At 39.9% G+C, this 20,077-nt stretch overlaps 2 protein-coding genes across 14 annotated transcripts in view; both read right to left on the bottom strand.

Moving 5' to 3' along the window:
- The window catches only part of SH3D19 (SH3 domain containing 19), a 210,695-nt gene that overhangs the window by 83,296 nt on the left and 107,322 nt on the right, over positions 1 to 20,077 (bottom strand). The window lies entirely within an intron of this gene.
- On the bottom strand, positions 4,427 to 5,898 carry LOC105729336 (high mobility group protein B1-like). Its single transcript, XM_064383723.1, has one exon. It carries the CDS (start codon positions 5,155 to 5,157, stop codon positions 4,762 to 4,764), a length of 396 nt encoding a protein of 131 aa, XP_064239793.1. The 5' UTR covers positions 5,158 to 5,898; the 3' UTR covers positions 4,427 to 4,761.

Raw genomic sequence — 20,077 nt, 5'->3', positions numbered from 1 at the left:
TACAAAAAAAAAAAAAAAAAAAATAGCTGGACATGGTGGCGAGTGCCTGCCTGTAGTCCCAGTTACTTGGGAGGCTGAGGCAGGGGGATGGCTTGAGCCTGGGAATGAGAGGCTGCTGTAAGCCAGGATGGCACCAACACAGTCTAGCCTGGGCAACAGAGAAAGACCCTGTCTCAAAAACAAACAAAACACAAAGCACCAAGTAAAAACCCTCTGTCCAGGGATGAAAAAATTCTCAAGGAGAAAACATACTAGCTTATCACTACCTAGAAAAATCTGCTATTTATAGTATTTGTTTTTTACTAAACATATACTGAATACTCCAATATGCTGGTTCTCATCAGAACATACAATCTATTTTTCTTGATAGGACTTAATTAAACTAAAAAGATCCTACACAGCAAAAGAAATAATCAGCAGAGTAAACAACCCACAGAGTGGGAGAAAATCTTCACAATTTATACATCTGACAAAGGACTAATATCCAGAATCTACAAGGAACTCAAACAAGTCAGCAAGTAAAAAACAAATAATCCCGTCAAAAAGTGGGCTAAGGACATGAATAGACAACTCTCAAAGGAAGATATACAAATGGCGAACATATGAAAAATGCCCAACATCATTAATTATCAGGGAATGCAAGTCAAAACCACAACGTGATATCCCCTTACTCCCACAAGATTGGCCATAATCAAAAAATCAAAAAATAATAGATGTTGGTGTGGATACAGTGAAAAGGGAACACTTTGACACTGCTGGTGGGAATGTAAACTAGTACAGCCACTATGGAAAACAGTGTGGAGATTCCTTAAAGAACTAAAAGTAGATCTACAATTTGATCCAGCAATCCTACTCCTGGGTATCTACCCAGAGGAAACTAAGTCATTATACTGAAAAGATACTTGCACATGCATGTTTATAGCAGCGTAATTCACAACTGCAAAAACATGGAACCAGTCCAAATGCCCATCAATCAACGAGTAGATAAAGAACATGCAGTAGGTTGGGCATGGTGGCTCACACCTGTAATCCCAGCACTTTGAGAGGCCAAGGCAGGTGGATCACGAGGTCAGGAGATCCAGACCATCCTGGCCAACGTGGTGAAACCTCGTCTCTACTAAAAATACAAAAATTAGTCAGGCATGGTGGTGTGCACCTGTAGTCCCAGCTACTTGGGAGGCTGAAGCGGAAGAATTGCTTTAACCCAGGAGGCGGAGGTTGCAGTGAGCTGAGATTGCACCATTGGACTCCACTCCAGCCTGGGTAACAGAGCAAGACTTGATCTCAAAAACAAAAAAACATGTGATATATACACCATGGAATACTACTCAGCCATAAAAAGGAATGAAATAATGGCATTTGCAGCAACCCAGAGGAAAATAAGTCATTATACTGAACAGATACTTGCACATGCATGTTTACAGCAGCATAATTCACAATTGCAAAAACACAGAACCAGCCCAAATGCCCATCAATCAATGAGTGGATAAAGAACATGTGGTATATATACACCATGGAATACTACTCAGCCATAAAAAAGAATGAAATAATGGCATTTACAGCAACCTGGAGGGAATTGCAGACTATTATTCTAAGTGAAGTAATTCAGGAATGGAAAAACCAGACATCATATGTTCTCACTTGTAAGTGGGAACTAAACTATGAGGATACAAAGACATAAGAATGATATAATGGACTTTGGGGACTCAGGAGACAGGGTAGGAGGGGGTAAGAGATAAAAGACAACACATTGGGTTACAGTGTACACTGCTCAGGTGATGGATGCACCAAATCTCAGAAGTCACCACTAAAGAACTGATTCATGTAACCAAACACCACTTATTCCCCAAAAAGCTATTGAAGTTTTCTTTTTAAAAAAATTAAAATTTAAAAACCACATAATCTGTTTTTCTCCTCTCTTGGTTCTGTACTGTTGGGGTTTTGGAGTGCCCCCTCAGTTCCCCTGAGAGAACATTTCTCCAGGTTCTTGGTCAATCACTCCCCAAGAATGGGTGAGGAGATCATGGCGCAGTGCGCAGTAAATGCCAGACTCAAAAGTGTTTGTAGAAAGTGATTTATTTAAAGAGAGAGAGAAACAGGAGAAGGAGAGAAAAACAGCTAACTCTCACACCGAGAGAAAGAAAAGCCGCTCTCACGCGGAGTGAGAAGGGTTCCCAGAGGGGGAAAACCAGAGAAGGAAAGCTCCTCTCACACTGAGTGAGAGAATCCAGAAAGATGGAATCCAGGAGAGGAAAGCAGCTTCCACACTGAGTGGAAGGGAAGAGAGAGAGATGAAGTTTAGGAGGGGAAGACAGGCTTCCAGGAGAGAGTGTGGAAGGGGACTCCAGAGGGAAAATCCAGGATAGAGAAAAACAGCTTCCATGAAGGGAGTGTTCGTGGAAGGGGATCCAAACATGGAGTCTGAAGGGGTGTGGAAGAAGGGGATTTTAACCTGGGAGGAACCCCCACCTTCTCTAAGACCCCTGGCTGATGAAGGGAGTTCCTTAGAACTTCCGCTGGGGTGACTGACTCTTAGCTTCTTCCTGAGCCTGCGATTAAACCGTTAAATCTCCAGGATTGAGAGAGATGAGAGGGAGGCATGGCGCTGGGAAATTCTTGCCCTTAAAACTACGCCCCCTGGTGGACCCGGAAAGAGAACACATTCCCTCAGTCCCATTATGCAAAAGGATGGAAGATAGTAAAGTGCAGGAGTAGTAACAATACCACCTCCTCCTACCTTGCTGCTGTAAACTCAAAGGGATATTCACTGATGCTTTTTGAGGTCAGACATGGAGAATGGTTGTTCATTCTAACATTTCTGTCTACAGGTTTTAGTTATCATTTTATTTCCTTAATGCATGAACAATCTAAGACTTTTAAAATAACCCAAGATTAGCTCTATTCCTTTGGAGACACTGAAAACCAAAGGAACACGTATACAGGTATGTATCTGATTAATAGATTATTTACATTTTAGGGCATATAAAGAACACGGGAGGAGAAATTAGAAAGGATCAAAGGAGAAAGAAAGGAGTTAGACTTCAATCTGTTAAGTCTATCAGATTAAAAGTGGAAAGTCATTAATTATTTAATGGGGGTGTAAAGTGTATACCAATATACTGGCCTTCATTTCGACTTAATCTCTAATTTACTTTTTTATTTTTATTTATTTTTATTTTTTTAGACAGGGTCTCACTCTAACTCTATTGCCCTCACTGGAGTGCAGTGGCCCTATCTCGGCTCACTGCAACCTCCAACCTCCAACTCCCAAGTTCAAGTTATTCTCCTGCCTCAACCTCCCGAGTAGCTGGGATTACAGGCTCACACCACCATGCCTGACTAATTTCCTTTTTTTTTTTAGACAGAGTCTCACTGTGACACCCAGGCTAGAGTGCAGTGGCACAATCTTAGCTCACTGCAACCTCCGCCTCCCAGGTTCAAATGATTCTCCTGCCTCAGCCTCCTGAATAGCTGGGATTATGGGCATGCATCACCACACCCAGCTAATTTTTGTATTTTTTAGTAGAGACAGGGTTTTACCATGTTGGCCAGGCTGGTCTTGAACTCCTGACCTCAAGTGATCCACCCATCTCTGCCTCCCAAAGTGCTGGGATTACAGGTGTGAGCTACCCTGCCCAACTTTCTAATTTATGTTGAATCCTTCAGAAGGGATAGCTGCATGGCATGGGTGTCTCTTATCTACTGATGATGTGGCAATCAAAATCAGCATGAAAATTCAAATGTTCCAGAAGCAGCTAATATTTGGAACTGGGTTAGCAATAACTGCTACAAACAAAGGGGTGTGTGCATGCATGTGACTATTTGGAAAGATGCTTTAACTTCAACATGTGATATTTTTCACATAAGAACAAATTCATCTCAATTAACCAGCATAATACCCTCCTGTAAAAAATAAAACCCTACTATTAATTCTAAAATATGTGAAAAATCAATTGTTTAGTAGAAGGCAGAAGGGAAAGAAAAAAGGTAAGGAACATGATTTTGTCTCTCTCTATTCTTTATGAGATTAAAATAAAACTACTGTAAGGGATAATAGTGGTCATTTTTTAAAATAAAAATTGTATTTACTTAGAAGCATTCAGAATGTCAACAAAACAGCTGCAACTTTTTTTTTTTTGCACTTACAGAGTGGTATTCAGTTAACAGAACAATTATTTCGTATAAGCTGCATCAGAGACAACTGAAGATGAAAAAACTACCATCCCCATATATAACTAATTTGTGCTGTGCACCAAGAAGAACCTGCTTTAAATTTCCATGCCAATTTACAACCCCCATACTGTACTAGGCAAGGTTAGTGGCTGTTGAAAATACCACCAGGACAGGGCTATCTAAAGACACATTCGGTAGTGTGTTAACTATACAAAAAAGACACTGTACAGTTTAAAAACAAATATTACAGAGCTTTACATTTCAATTTTTTTCTTTAAAAGGAGTGAGTTGTGTACAGGGGGGTTAAATGCTTTATAGACAAGAAAACAAAACTGCGCTAGAACCAACTTATTCATCATCATCATCTTCTTCATCTTGATCGTCTTCCTCTTCCTCCTCATCCTTTTCATTTTCCTCATCTTCCTCCTCTTCCTTCTTTTTGTTGATTTTTTCAGCCTTGACAACTCCCTTTTTGGCTGCATCAGGCTTTCCTTTAGCTCGATATGCAGCAATATCCTTTTCGTATTTTTCCTTCAGCTTCACAGCCTTCTTTTCATAAGGCTGCTTGTCATCTGCAGCAGTGTTATTCTACGTCTCTCCCAGTTTCTTTGCAACATCACCAATGGACAGGCCAGGATGTTCTCCTTTGATTTTTGGGCCATACTCAGAGCAGAACAGGAAAAAGGCCGAAGGAGCCCTCTTGGGTGCATTGGGATCCTTGAACTTCTTTTTTGTCTCCCCTTTAGGAGGAATATAGGTTTTCATTTCTCTCTCATAATGGGCCTTATCCGCCTTTGCCATGTCTTCAAATTTTCCTTTCTCTTTAGCAGACATGGTCTTCCACCTCTCTGAGCACTTCTTAGAAAACTCTGAGAAGTTGACTGAAGCATCTGGGTGCTTCTTCTTATGCTCCTCCCGACAAGTTTGCACAAAAAATGCATATGATATTTTGCCTCTCGGCTTCTTAGGATCTCCTTTGCCCATGTTTAGTTATTTTTCCTTAGTGAGGCATAGAGTCGCCCAGTGCCCGTCCGGCTCTCACTTGCCCCAGCGCTGTCTCTATGCAGCTCAATGTACTGCAGTCAATAGTGGCCATTTTTAAATGTAAAAAGAAATACATATTTTAAGCATCTGAATCTGATCAAAATATTAATTAAATGACACTTATAAAAACTTAGAAATTAGGTCAGTTTGAAGGCAAGGCTTTTTGTGAAATAGTAAGGCAGATATGTTTTAAAAAGCAAAATTTAAAGAAATTGTGACACTATAAGATTTTTCCACATCACATAACTTTAAAAAATATATCTTTCAAATTTGAATGCCCTAGCGACCCATTTCTTAGCTTTGTATCACTTGATCGAAGGTTTTAGGTTAGCTAAGCCTTCCTTTGACCTTTTAGAGGCTCCTACAGCATTACATTTCTAGCTTTTCACCAAATATCCAGTGACGTCTAAGCCAAAATAAAATACGCTGAATCAACGGTTGAGAAAATAATGAAGCAATGAATATATACATAACAGCAAAACCTAATCAGTATAAATTCATAAAAATGCATAAATTATTATTATTTAATATATATATTATTGCTCGTTAGGTTCTGGGGTATACGTGAAGAACATGCAGAATTGTTGCATAGGTACATACATGGCAATGTGGTTTGCTGCCTCCATCCTCATCACCTATATCTGGCCTTACTCCCCACGTTATCCCTTCCCAACTCCCTACCCCCAATGGTCCCTCCCCTTGTTCCCCCCTCGACAGACCTCAGTGTGTGATGCTCCCTCCCTGTGTCCATGTGTTCTCATTGTTCAACACCTGCCTATGAGTGAGAACATGCGGTGTTTGGTTTTCTGTTCTTGTGTCAGTTTGCTGAGAATGATGGTTTCCAGGTTCATCCATGACCCTACAAAGGACATGAACTCATCGTTTTTTATGGCTGCATAGTATTCCATGGTGTATATGTGCCACATTTTCCCTGTCCAGTCTATCATCGATGGGCATTTGGGTTGGTTCCAAGTCTTTGCTATTGTAAACAGTGACACCATGCTCAGTAATGGGATGGCTGGGTCAAATGGAATTTCTATTTCTAGGTCCTTGAGGAATTGCCACACTGTCTTCCACAATGGTTGAACTAATTTACAATCCCACCAATCATGTAAAAGTGTTCCTATTTCTCCACATCCTCTCCAGCATCTGTTGTCTCCAGATTTTTTAATGATCACCATTCTAACTGGCGTGAGATGGTATCTAAATGTAGTTTTGATTTGCATTTCTCTAATGACCAGTGATGAAGAGCTTTTTTTCATATGTTTGTTGGCCTCATAGATGTCTTCTTTTGTAAAGTGTCTGTTCATATCCTTTGCTCACTTTTGAATGTGTTTGTTTGTTTTTCTCTTGTAAATCTGTTTTAGTTCTTTGTAGATTTTGGCTGTAAGTCCTTTGCCAGATGGGTAGATTGCAAAAAATTTTGTCCCATTCTGTTGGTTGCCGGTTTACTCTTAATTGTTTTTGTTTTTTTTTTTTTTTTTGCTGTGCAGAAGCTCTGGAGTTTAATTAGATCCCATTTGTCTATTTTGGCTTTGGTTGCCATTGCTTTTGGTGTTTTAGTCATGAAGTCCTTGCCTACGCCTATGTCCTGAATGGTTTTGCCTAGGTTTTCTTCCAGGGTTTTTATGGTGTTAGGTTTTGTGTTAAAGTCTTTAATCCATCTGGAGTTAATTTTAGTGTAAGGTGTCAGGAAGGGGTCCAGTTTCTGCTTTCTGCACATGGCTAGCCAGTTTTCCCAACACCATTTATTAAACAGGGAATCCTTTCCCCATTGCTTGTTTTTGTCAGGTTTGTCAAAGATTGGATGGTTGTAAATGTGTGGTGTTGCCTCCGAGGCTTCTGTTCTGTTCCATTGGTCTATATCTCTGTTTTGGTACCAGTACCATGCTGTTTTGATTACTGTAGCCTTGTAGTATAGCTTGAAGTCCAGTAGTGTGATGCCTCCAGCTTTATTCTTTTTGCTTAGAACTGACTTGGCTATGTGGGCTCTCTTCTGGTTCCATATGAAGTTTAAGGTGGTTTTTTTTCCAGTTCTGTGAGGAAGGTCATTGGTAGCTTGATGAGGATAGCGTTGAATGTGTAAGTTACTTTGGGCAGTATGGCCATTTTCAGGATATTGATTCTTCCTAACCATGAACATGGAATATTTCTCCATCTGTTTGTGTCCTCTCTTATTTCCTTGAGCAGTGGTTTGTAGTTCTGCTTGAAGAGGTCCTTTACATCCTTTGTTAGCTGTATTCCCAGGTATTTTATTCTCTTTGTAGCAATTGTGAATAGCAGTTCGCTCTTGATTTGGCTCTCTTTAAGTCTGTTATTAGTGTATAGGAATGCTTGTGATTTTTGCACATTGATTTTGTATCCTGAGACTTTGCTGAAGTTGCTTATCAGTTTCAGGAGATTTTGGGCTGAGATGATGGGGTCTTCTAAATATATAATCACATTGTCTGCAAACAGAGACAATTTGACTTCCTCCTTTCCTAATTGAATACCCTTTATTTCTTTTTCTTGCCTGATTGCTTTGGCTAGAACTTCCAATACTATATTGAATAGGAGTGGTGAGAGAGGGCATCCTTGTCTAGTGCCAGATTTCAAAGGGAATGCTTCCAGTTTTTGCCAATTCAGTATGATACTGGCTGTGGGTTTGTTGTAAATAGCTTTTATTATTTTGAGATATGTTCTGTCGATACCTAGTTTATTGAGTGTTTTTAGCATAAAGGGCTGTTGAATTTTGTTGAAGGCCTTCTCTGCATCAATTCAGATAATCATGTGGTTTTTGTCTTTGGTTCTGTTTATGTGGTGAAATATGTTTATAGACTTGCATATGTTGAACCAGCCTTGCATCTCCAGGATGAAGTCTACTTGATCGTGATGGATAAGCTTTTTGATGTGCTGTTGCAATCAGTTTGCCAGTATTTTATTGAAGATTTTTGCATCTATGTTGACCATGGATATTGGCCTGAAGTTTTCTTTTCTTGTTGAGTCTCTGCCGGGTTTTGGCATTAGGATGATGTTGGTCTCATAAAATGATGTGAGAAGGGTTCCCTCTTTTTGGATTGTTTGGAATAGTTTCAGAAGGAGTGGTACCAGCTCCTCTTTGTATGTCTGGTAGAATTTGGCTGTGAACCCATCTGGACCTCGGGTTTTTTTCATTGGTAGGCTATTAATTGCTGCCTCAACTTCAGCCCTTGTCATTGGACTATTCAGGGTTTCAACTTCTTCCTGGTTTAGGCTTGGGAGGGTGCAAGTGTCCAGGAATTTATCCATTTCTTCCAGGCTTACTGGCTTACGTGCATACAGTTGTTTGTAGTAATCTCTGATGGTGGTTTGTATTTCTGTGGGATCTGCGGTGATATCCCCTTTATCGCTTTTTATTGCATCTATTTGATTATTCTCTCTTTTCTTTTTTATTAATCTGGCTAATGGTCTATTTTGTTGATCTTTTAAAAAAACCAGCTCCTGGATTTATTGATTTTTTGAAGGGTTTTTTGTGTCTCTATCTCCTTCAATTCTGCTCTGATCTTAGTTATTTCTTGTCTTCTGCTAGCTTTTGAGTTTTTTTGATCTTGCTCCTCTAGCTCTTTCAATTTTGATGATAGGGTGTCAATTTTAGATCTTTCCTTGCTTCTCATGTGGGCATTTATTGCTATAAATTTTCCTGTAGACACTGCTTTAAATGTGTCCCAGAGATTCTTGTACAAAGAACATCTTTATTTCTGCCTTCATTTCATTGTTTATCCAGTCATGATTCAAGAGCCAGTAATTCAGTTTCCATGAAGCTGTGTGGTTCTGAGTTAGTTTCTCAATTCTGAGTTCTAACTTGATTGCACTGTGGTCTGAGAGACTGTTATGATTTCCATTCTTTTGCATTTGCTGAGGAGTGATTTACTTCCAATTATGTGGTCAATTTTAGAGTAGGTGTGATGTGGTGCTGAGAAGAATGTATATTCTGTGGATTTGGGGTGGAGAGTTCTGCAAATGTCTATTAGGTTTGCTTGGTCCAGGTCTCAGTTCAAGTCCTAGATATCCTTGTGAATTTTCTGTCTCATTGATCTGTCTAATATTGACAGTGGAGTGTTAAAGTCTCCCATTATTATTGTGTGGAAGTCTAAGTCTCTTTGTAGGTCATTAAGAATTTGCTTTATGTATCTGGGTGCTCCTGTATTGGGTGTATATATATTTAGGATCATTAGCTCTTCTTGTTGCATTGATCCTTTTACCATTATATAATGCCCTTCTTTGTCTCTTTTGATCTTTGTTGCTTTAAAGTCTATTTTATCAGAGACTAGAATTGCAACTCCTGCTTTTTTTTTTTTTTCTCTCTCCATTTGCTTGGTAAATCTTCCTCCATTCCTTTATTTTGAGCCTATGTGTATCCTTGCATGTGAGATGGGTTTCCTGGATACAGCACATCAATGGGTTTTGACTTTGTATCCAATTTTCCAGTCTGTGTCTTTTGATTGGAGCATTTAGCCCATTTACAGTTAAGGTTAATATTGTTATGTGTGAATCTGATCCTGCCATTTTGATGCTAGCTGGTTGTTTTGCCCATTAGCTGATGCAGTTTCTTCATTGTGTCGATGCTCTTTATCATTTGGTATGTTTTTGGAGTGGCTGGTAGTGCTGTTCCTTTCTATGTTTTGTGCTTCCTTCAGGAGCTCTTGTAAAGCAGGTCTGGTCGTGATGAAATCTCTGAGCAATTGCTTGTTCATAAAGGATTGTATTTCTAGTTTGCTTCTGAAGCTTAGTTTGGCTGGATATGAAATTCTAGGTTGAAAGTTCTTTTCTTTAAGGATGTTGAATATTGGCCCCTACTCTCTTCTGGCTTGTAGGGTTTCTGCTGAGAGATCTACTTGAGTCTGATGGGCTTCCCTTTGTGGGTAACCCGACCTTTCTCTCTGGCTGCCCTTAGCATTTTTTCTTTCATTTCAACCCTGGTGAATTTGACGATTATGTGCCTTGGGGTTGCTCTTCTTGAGGAATATCTTTGTGGTGTTCTCTGTATTTCCTGGACTTGAATATTGACCTGCCTTGCTAGGTTGGGGAAGTTTTCCTGGATAATATCCTGAAGAGTGTTTTCCAGCTTGGATTCATTCTCTCCATCACATTCAGGTACACCTATCAAACGTAGATTTGGTCTTTTCACATAATCCCATACTTCTTGAAGGCCTTGTTCATTCCTTTTTACTCTTTTTTCTCTAATCTTGCCTTCTCGTTTTATTTCATTGAGTTGATCTTCAATCTCTGATATCCTTTCTTCTGCTTGGTCAGTTTGGCAATTGAAACTTGGGTATGCTTCGCAAAGTTCTTGTGTTGTGTTTTTCAGCTCCATCAGCTCATTTATACTCCTCTCTAAGCTGTTTATTCTCCTTAGCATTTCATCAAATCTTTTTTCAAGGTTCATAGTTTCTTTGCATTGGTTAGAACATGTTCTTTTAGCTCAGAGAAGTTTGTTATTACCCATCTTCTGAAGCCTGTTTCTGTCAATTCATCAGACTCATTCTCCATCCAGCCTTGCTCTCTTGCTGGTAAGGAGTTGTGATCCCTTGGAGGACTAGAGGTGTTCTGGTTTTGGTTGCTTTCATCCTTTTTGTGCTGGTTTCTTCCCATCTTTGTGGATTTATCGACCTATGGTCTTTGTAGTTGGTGACTTTCAGATGGGGTCTCTGAGTGGATGTCCAGTTTGTTGATGATGAAGTTATTTCTATCTGTTTTTTAGTTTTCCTTCTAACAGTCAGGCCCCTCTGCTGTAGGACTGCTGGAGGTCCATTCCAGACCCTGCTTGCCTGGAGATCACCTGTGGCAGCTGCAGAACAGTAAGGGTTGCTGCCAGTTTCTTCTTCTGTTATCTTTGTCCCAGATGGATACCCGCCAGATGTTAGCCTGAGCTCTCCTTTATGAGGTGTCTCTTTGGATATATGGTGGTCACAGAACTTCTTGAGGAGACAGTCCATCCCTTATAGGAGCTCAAGTGCTGAGCTGTCAGCTCCATTGTTCCATTTAGAGCTGCTGGGCAGGTATGTTTAAGTGTGCTGCAGCGGAACTCATAACCACATTTTTGTCCCAGGTGCTCTGTCCTGGGAAGGTGGGGCTTTATTTATAAGTTCCTGTCATGCTACTGCCTCTTTTCAGAGATGCCCTGTCCAGTGAGGAGGTAGCCTAGTCATAGTCTGCCAGCATAGGTATTGCTGAGCTGCTGTGGACTCTGCCCAGCTGCTTTGTGAACTTCCTTGCAGTTCTGTTTATAGGGGTATAGTTAGAACTGCCTCGGTAATGGCAGTCTGCCTCAGTAATGGTGGACTGTCTCTTTAATGGCAGACTGCCTCGGTAATGGCAGACTGCCTTGGTAATGTTAGACTGCCTCAGTAATGGCGGACACCCTTCCCCACACAGAGCTGGACCGTCCCAGGTCCAGCTGTGCTTTCTGTGAAACTCTCAATCCAGAGCATTTCAGAATGTTGGTCTTTGTGTGGGTGGGACCAGCAGAGCCAGAACACCTGGCTCCCTGTTTCAGCCCCCTTTTATTCAGTTGAATGGGCGACTCTGTCTCCCAGGAGTTCCAGTTGCCAGTTGAAACAGCACCCGGATTTTTGTGAGTTTTTCTGCAGAGACCTGCTGTGCTGGCTGAAACAGCCACACTGGAGACTTGTGGCACTTTTTCGCCCAGGAATCTACTGGTCTATGGGCAGTAAAAATTCGTTTCGAAATGTGGTGATCACTCACCCTCTGCGTTTTCGCTGGGAACTGCAATCCAGAGCTGTTCCTATTCAGCCATCTTGGATCCACTTCCCAAAATGCATAAATTATTTAATAACTAATAAAAACAAACACATTTTAAAAACTCATGGCTGGGGGCAGTGGCTTATGCCTATAATCCCAGCACTTTGGAGGCAGAGGCAGGTGGATCCTGGAGTCAGGAGTTCAAGACCAGTCTGGCCAAGATGATGAAACCCCGTCTCTACTGAAAATACAAAAATTAGCCAGGTGTGGTGGTGGGCACATGTAATCCCAGCTACTTGGGAAGCTGAGGCAAGAGAATTGCTTGAACCTGGGAGGCAGAGGTTGTAGTTAGCTCAGATTGTGCCACTGCGCTCTAGCCTGGGTGACAGAGCAAGACTCCGTCTCAAATAAAATAAAATAAAATAAAAACTGATTTAATTGAATCTTTCAAAAATAGGCAGCTCTTAAGGAGTTTCTGTTATAAAGCTGAAGGCTTTAACCAAGAATGTAAACGAAACATGGAAACAGCTGAATTCATTCTAACAATCAAAGATTTGTTCTTTGGAAATTGCAAAAGAAACTTTAGCAGTGGGTAGGCACAAAACTTTTACTGTAAATACTCAACAATTTCTCCATGACACAGCAGGGCTAGCAGCCCTCCCATCAGCTATCCTTTTCTTTTTTTCCTGCAAAGCCACCAGAGAACTTTCCCATTGGATACCAAGAACATATTTGGAAGCCCAAGGACATTAAAGTCATTTAAAATTAAACTTAAATTTTAAATTAATCTCCCAATAGTTACATGAAATGACCCTAAAGGTACAGTAAATATCTAGATTTGGGATCCCACAGAGAAGTATGTTTTAGGATATTAGTACTATGTTAGGTATCTAGGATACCATCATGTAAGGGGAATGACTATTCGTTAGGACCATAGACACTGAGTGTAAGTACAATTGTCCCCATACAAGCAGTTCTCTTTTCAGGATATTTAAAAAGATTCACAGAGAGGAAATGTGCCTTCTATCAGCCTCAGAAAGAAGTAGACAGGAGGGATGCGAGAAGGTACAGCAGAGAATGTAGTAGAGAACGGCAGGTACGGAGTCCAGCAGAACAAAGGATGGGGCATAATATTGTAGGTGGACAGAGCAAGGTTGCAAATGTTCTCAAAATAAGGACTCTGCCTGAGGAATGATACAGCTCCTTTGGCAGCACACTGTGAAATAACTGGCCTGCTACACAGGGGGCATATGCTGCCCCGTTCCCATTCATTCCCTCTTCTTTCCTGCCACCCTAGAGGCATTTTATTCAGCTATTCTCACCTAGCCTCTCCTTGTGACCAGCTACACCCATGGTGAACTGGCCTGAAGTGCAAACTGTACCAAAGCAAAAGAGCATGCATGACCAAATGACACCAGAATCCATGTCTCCTAGGTAGATAAACAGGTCCCTGAACTACAAAATAGTATGATCCCAATATTATTTGTAAAATCTTACTTTAAAAAGTATATGTTTTGCTATGGTCTGAATATTTGTGTCCCCATCAAATTCATATATTGAAATCCTAATTCCCAAGATTTTGGTACTAGGAGGTGTGACCTTTGGGAGGTGATTAGGTCATAAGGGTAGAGTCCTCATGAATGGGATTAATGTTCTTATAAAAGAGACCCGAGAGATCCCTTAACCCTTCTGCCATAAGAGGAAAACAGCAAGAAGATACTGTCTATGAACCAGATGCCAAGCCCTTATTAGACATGGTGTCTGCTGGTGTCTTAATCTTGAACTTCCTAGCCTCCAGAAGTGTGAAAATTTTGTTTGTTGTTTATAAGCCACCTGGTCTATAGTATTTCGTTATAGCAGCCTGAATGGACTCTCTCTCTCTCACACACACACACACAGACACCCCACGCACATATTTGTATAATTATATTTATACAAAAAAAAGTGAGAACACATCTATCCAGTGATGTGCTGGAGCTAGCTCGTAGTGGCACATGTGAGCTGACAATTGAATTTTCAGAAATTTTGCAAGCCAGTTGTTAAATGTAACCATTATTAAAAATTAAGTTATATAAACTTACAATTAAAATAAAGCTGATATTAAAGATTCATCATTTCCTAATTATTTTCTTAAATTTTACTACCTCTAATGATGTGCTACTGTGCATCTCTTCCCAATCCATCACTAGTGGTATCATATTGGTACCTTTAAATTGGCCATGATGGGAATATTTATACCACAAAACTGGCAAATCAGGGCTTAATTTATCATTTTACTGATTGTCTAAACTTAAGAAAGTGATGAAGAAAATATTAGTAATAATGCATGTTCAACCTAAAAGCATGTTATATGTGGAGCTGTTACATTATGACAAGAATAAAAAATTGAGGAAATATTCTTCCAGTATTTGAAAACTATCATCTGAATCAGCAAAGAGGTTTCTCATGCAATTGACAAATGAATAGAAACTCTGACATAAATTTTGGTTTTGGTTTTTGTTGACACATTTTGTTTCACGTTTATCTTACTCATTAATATAAACAAACATATCAACCAACATTCATATTGGAATTATACTTAAAGAGTGATTGCTAAACACTTATCAGCATACCACTTTACAGGCCCAAAATGTTAACAATAGTTGCCTCTAAGAGGTAGAGAATTATGAATGATTTGTCATCTACCTGTGTCTCTAGATTTATAATTACTTTAATAATTTGTATGTTATTTTAAAAATTGCTATAGAAAAAAACAAACAAAAAAAATAAATTCACTGGTTCATGTCAAATTCATGACCTCTAAATAATGAAGATTACAGCCAAAGAACCAGCCAATCAATCACTTTCTGGAAATAGCAGGCTGAGTTCAAAGTCACATGTATATGCCATCATAAGGCTGAAAATCCCCCAGAATCCAGATGTGAATAACAAAAGTGAATGACAGCATGCATGCAACTTCAAATCTCTGTATTTCCCATACCCCTATTGCTCTAAGCATTAATTTAGCTATTATTTCACGAGTGTTTTCTTTGTTACAGCAATTTTCCTAGGTGCTGAGGACAAAAGTAAAACAAGATGAGTCCCTGTATTAAAAGAGAGTACAGTTAAGTACAGAAGACAGAGAAGTAAACAATTTTTTTTAAATGGGCAATTTTAATACAGATTAGAAAATGTGGAACCACCTAGGACTATCTGGAGCCTTTAAAAAAGAGTATTGCAAATATAGAACTAATAATGAATGCCAATTTCAATGAAATATAACTAAAGGAGAGGGTAAAGTATAATCAAACTTTAAAAAATAATAAGCCAGGCGTGGTGGCTTACGCTTGTAATCCCAGCACTTTGGGAGACTTGGGTGGGCAGATCACCTGAGGTCAGGAGTTTGAGACCAGCCTGGCCAACATGGCGAAACCCTGTCTTCACTAAAAATACAAAAATTAGTTGGGTGGGGTGACCGGTACCCGTAATCCCATCTACTGGAGAGGCTGAGGCAGGAGAATCACTTGAACCTGAGAGACAGCGGTTGCGGTGAGCCGAGATTGCACCGCTGCACTCCAGCCTGGGCGACAAGAGCAAAACTCTGTCTCGAAATAATAATAATAATAATAATTATAATAGATTCTTGGTGACAAGACTATGCATACATGAATAGTAACATCTGTTTCTCTGTAGCAGCCAAAGCCAGAGTCACTCCTCAAACTCCCAGCTAGTCCAGTGCTGGAAATTTTAGAACTGCTGTGGCACTACAGTCCAGTACTAATTCCAACTTTTAGTTGCACTAAAGATGATCCTGCTCACACCTGTAACCAATGTCTATGTCACCATAAGAATGTCTATAAGAAATGCCAACTGTTTCTTACATCACGGCCCTTCTTGTTGGAAAAATTCCTAATGATATAAATCAACCAAAATGAAGGTGTCAATGGATAGACAGAGGGACAGGTAATTCTTTATAACAACCTTACTTTCAAAACACAAGATACAGTCTTTAGTAATTCTCACTACCTTTAGGTTCCATCTATTTAGGTAGCAAGTATTCCTGTTTTATTAATGGAGTAACAGAGCATGAGGGCCTTTCTAAACACTCAAAACTAGTGTGATAAAGTTGTACATTTTGCTTCCAGACAAATAGTCTGGCCATTAAAACTGGGGCTTCAATTTTCCCAGGAGAGATTATACAACTCTCTCAGTCTGAGATGAACTATGTCAGGCTTTTTGGAATTCTGCCTACAATTTCAAGAATGCTGGGGGGAGAGGAGATGGAGACAAAAGAGTAAAGAGAAATGTGACTGCTGGTGGTGAGGTAGGATCTAAGACTCACTTCCAAGCTTTACTCCTAATCTCACCTCATTCCCACAGGCCAGAGCCCCAACACCAAAGGTCTGAAGAAGGCCCATGACAGGACACCCAGCAATCGCAACAATGGTGCCACTGCCTCCATCATTGCCACCAGCTCTTTCCCAGGAAGAGTCAGCTGACGAGGAACAATCCTGGGCAGTGGGGAGCGGGGCTGCTGGATGACTTTGGCAGCCTGAGAAGACAGCAGTGTGAAGATCACCAATGCAAAGATCCTAACTAGAAAGGTTTTCTTTAGCTCATTTATTTTTGCAAGTAGCTTCAAAAGGAATAAATTTCTAGAGGTCCTCAGATTCCCTGTTGTCTTTATTTTGTGTGAAAGTGTTTCCTCTCCACTCAATTCAGGAAACATTGACTGATCGCTGATAACCTCATGGTTATAAACCATGGCTGGAGATACAAAGATGAACCACTGCCCTTGGGTGGGGATGTGCGCCCCACCAACTTATAAATGACATTTATGCTCTAGATAAAAGTGTGCCAAGGAATTAGGGAGCTGTCTTTGTTTTTGTCCTTGAGGCATCAAAATGCCTCAAATACTAACTTTAATCCCAGTTTTAAAATTTTAACACCAAGACTCTGTACTTGTATTCCCTTCTAATTCTAACCTGTTGTTAGAGATGTTTGTTTTCAAACTAGGACTTTCTATAAGAACAATGACCTTTCTCTTATTGAAATAATTCAGCCTTGATAATTTTATTTTATATTATTTGGAGAAACAGAATAAAAGCTGCTCACCATGCTAATATTAAATTGCTGCAATTTATTTCATCATAATAATTTTGTATGTGTGTTTTTAGGGGAGGATTTTTTAAAAATAAACTTTTAATTGTAAAACAGTTTTATATTTCCAGAATAGTTGTGAAGGAAGTTCTCATATACGCAATGCTCTTTTCCCTACTATTCTCATCTTACATTAATATGTTACATTTGTCACAAAGTGTTTTTAAACTAGTCTGGTATAAATTCTACTTTTCAATGTTTTATTTGTAAAAGGTTTATAGAAAGTAATAGAAAAAAAATCCTACATCAATTAGCATAACACTGAACTGTAAACAATGACAGTATTTTTAGCAAAAATGATGTCAAAACCTACATATTTTCTCAAGGTAAAGTCATGCCCAAATTGAGGAGTAAGTGCAAGTAGGCCCATTCACTAGCTCCATATAAAGACAGAATATCTGGGTTGGTATTTTACAAAGAAGTACTAGTAAAAGGAAGAAAAATTCAGGAGGCAGGAAGACTGCTAACCCTTAATAGGGTAGTAAATCAGGGTAAAGTGCAAATTTCTGTAGATTTATTTTTTACATTTAGTATAAACTACTCAGTGCCTAGCAAAATGCTTTTCACACACAATAAATATATTTTGGATACCACTGGGCGCAGTGGCTCACGCCTCTAATCCGAGTACTTTGGGAAGCTGAGGTGGATGGATCACAAGGTCAGGAGTTCAAGACCAGCCTGACCAACATGGTGAAGCCCCGTCTCTACTAGGAAAATACAAAAATTAGCCAGGCGTGGTGGCATGTGCCTGTAATCCCAACTACTCAGGAGGCTGAGGGCAGGAGAATTGCTTGAACCCAGGAGGTGGAGGTTGCTGTGAGCTGAGATCACACTACTGCACTCCAGCCTGGGTGACAGAGCAAGACTCTGTCAAAATATATATATTGAGAGGCCAGGCATGGTGGCTCAAGCCTGTAATCTCAGCACTTTGGGAGGCCGAGGTGGGTGGATCACGAGGTCAAGAGATCGAGACCATCCTGGCCAACATGGTGAAACCCCTTCTCTACTAAAAATACAAAAATTAGCTGGGCATGGTGGTGTGCACCTGTAGTCCCAGCTACTCGGGAGGCTGAGGCAGGAGAATTGCTTGAACCCGGGAGGCGGAGGATGCAGTGAGCCAAGATTGTGCCACTGCACTACAGCCTAGCGCCTGGCGACAGAGTGAGACTCTGTCTCAAAAAAAAAAAAAAATTTATATATATATAAGTGAATCTCACTTTCAAAACATATCATTGTACAGAAACTCCAATACATCTGTTTGATGTCAAATTTGCATTCATCAACGTGTCATGGAGGTGTTATTTTTAAAATAATGATCTTTCCAACATCAATCCTACATAAATGTAAGCTGCATTTTGGCTCCAGCTTACGCAGAACAAATCTATGGGAAACTCAAAGGTGGTATTTTCAACAATCATTATTTAAAAAAATACATTAGTACCTTATTTAAATACTGAGCTCAAGTCCATTATTTTTTTCTTTTTTGAGACAGTCTGACTTTGTTGCCCAGGCTGGAGTGCTGGAGTGCAGTGGTGTGATCTCGGCTCACTGCAACCTCTACCTCCTGGGTTCAAGCGATTATCCTGCCTCAGCCTCCTGAGCAGCTATGATTACAGGCATGCACCACCACACCTGGCTAATTTTTATAATTTTAATAGAGACAAGGTTTCACCACATTGGCCAGGCTGGTCTTGAACTCCTGACCTCAGGTGATTTGCCAACCTCAGCCTCCCAAAGTGGTGGGATTACAAGCATGAGCCACTGAGGGCACTGGCCAAGTCTATCCTTCATGCAAATAGAAGGTCAAAGAGAAAAGGGGACAGGTGAGCACAGAAAGGTACCCTGGGCATTTCTACAAACAGTTAAATACAGCTGAACTTTATGCAGTGCTGGGAAACATGACGGCTTCTTGTGCAAGCCTCATTCTTCCTCACTTTCTCTCTGAAACCACATAATCTCTGCTCCAATCTTCACATCTTCTGCTACACTTGAACTCTTCTTGATTGTTCGCTGGTATTCCTGTCTTTGTACATAAAGCATCTGTTTGTTTTGGGCTATAAATGAATTCTTGGAGACACAGGGAATGTAAGGCTCAGGACCAATTATACACCTGATGGTCATCAGACAGAGCGTGAACTGTGTAAGGAGTCTGTGGTTCTGAAGCCCAATTTCAGCTCTGCCTTTACTCACTTTATGAGTATAATCACGTCAGTTTCCTTATCTGTAACATGACATTTATGGATTGGATGATCTCTATTCTACCCATTAGGTCTAAAATTTTTAAAATACAAAACTTAAAACACTCCAAGATTCCAATTCAAATTCATTTTTAGTAAGAACCAATTACTTAATCCAACTGCAGTAAATGGAGCTGGACTTGATATTTAATCCATTCCAATAATAATAAAGTAATAGCTAATCTAATTGATCTATGCTAATAGCTGTACATCTTTTAACTCATTTAATCCCCACACATCCACCCTTACAAGAAGGCACTGTTATTATCCCAGTTTTAGAGATCAGAAAAGAGATTACATAATTTAAACGTCAAAGGACTTGCAGCTGATAAATGGTGAAGTCAAGATTGGAACCTGGACAGTCTGGCTCCAGGCAGGGCCAGAGTTCTTTGCTACTGTGCTTCACTATCTCACAAAAAGCTCACCTACAGTTGAATGTTGACAGGAAAACACACACGCACACGCACACGCACACAGACACACACCAAACACAATAAGCGAGAATTGTGATTTAATTACCAAAGAACATTAAGAACTGTCTTCTTTCATTGAACATCTCATGACTAGAAGATTTAAATCAGAGGCGATGGTGGAGGAAGGGGGACAGAATCTTAAATAGTATTAGAAAATGATTTAAGACTCTCATCACTTCTGGGATTTATTCATAAAATATAACATGACAGGGAGTATATATAAATAAATGATCAGATATTTATAGGTCTGGCTGTATTTTGTGTTGTTTTAGAAAATCCTATATTAAATAA

This window comes from Aotus nancymaae, unplaced genomic scaffold, assembly GCF_030222135.1.
Source record: "Aotus nancymaae isolate 86718 unplaced genomic scaffold, 86718_ANA_hifiasm-v0.15.2.pri h1tg000033l, whole genome shotgun sequence".
NCBI classification, from domain to species: Eukaryota; Metazoa; Chordata; class Mammalia; order Primates; family Aotidae; genus Aotus; species Aotus nancymaae.
The sequence above is the reverse complement of the archived record's forward strand: the minus strand, read 5'-3'. Positions and strand labels throughout refer to the sequence as shown.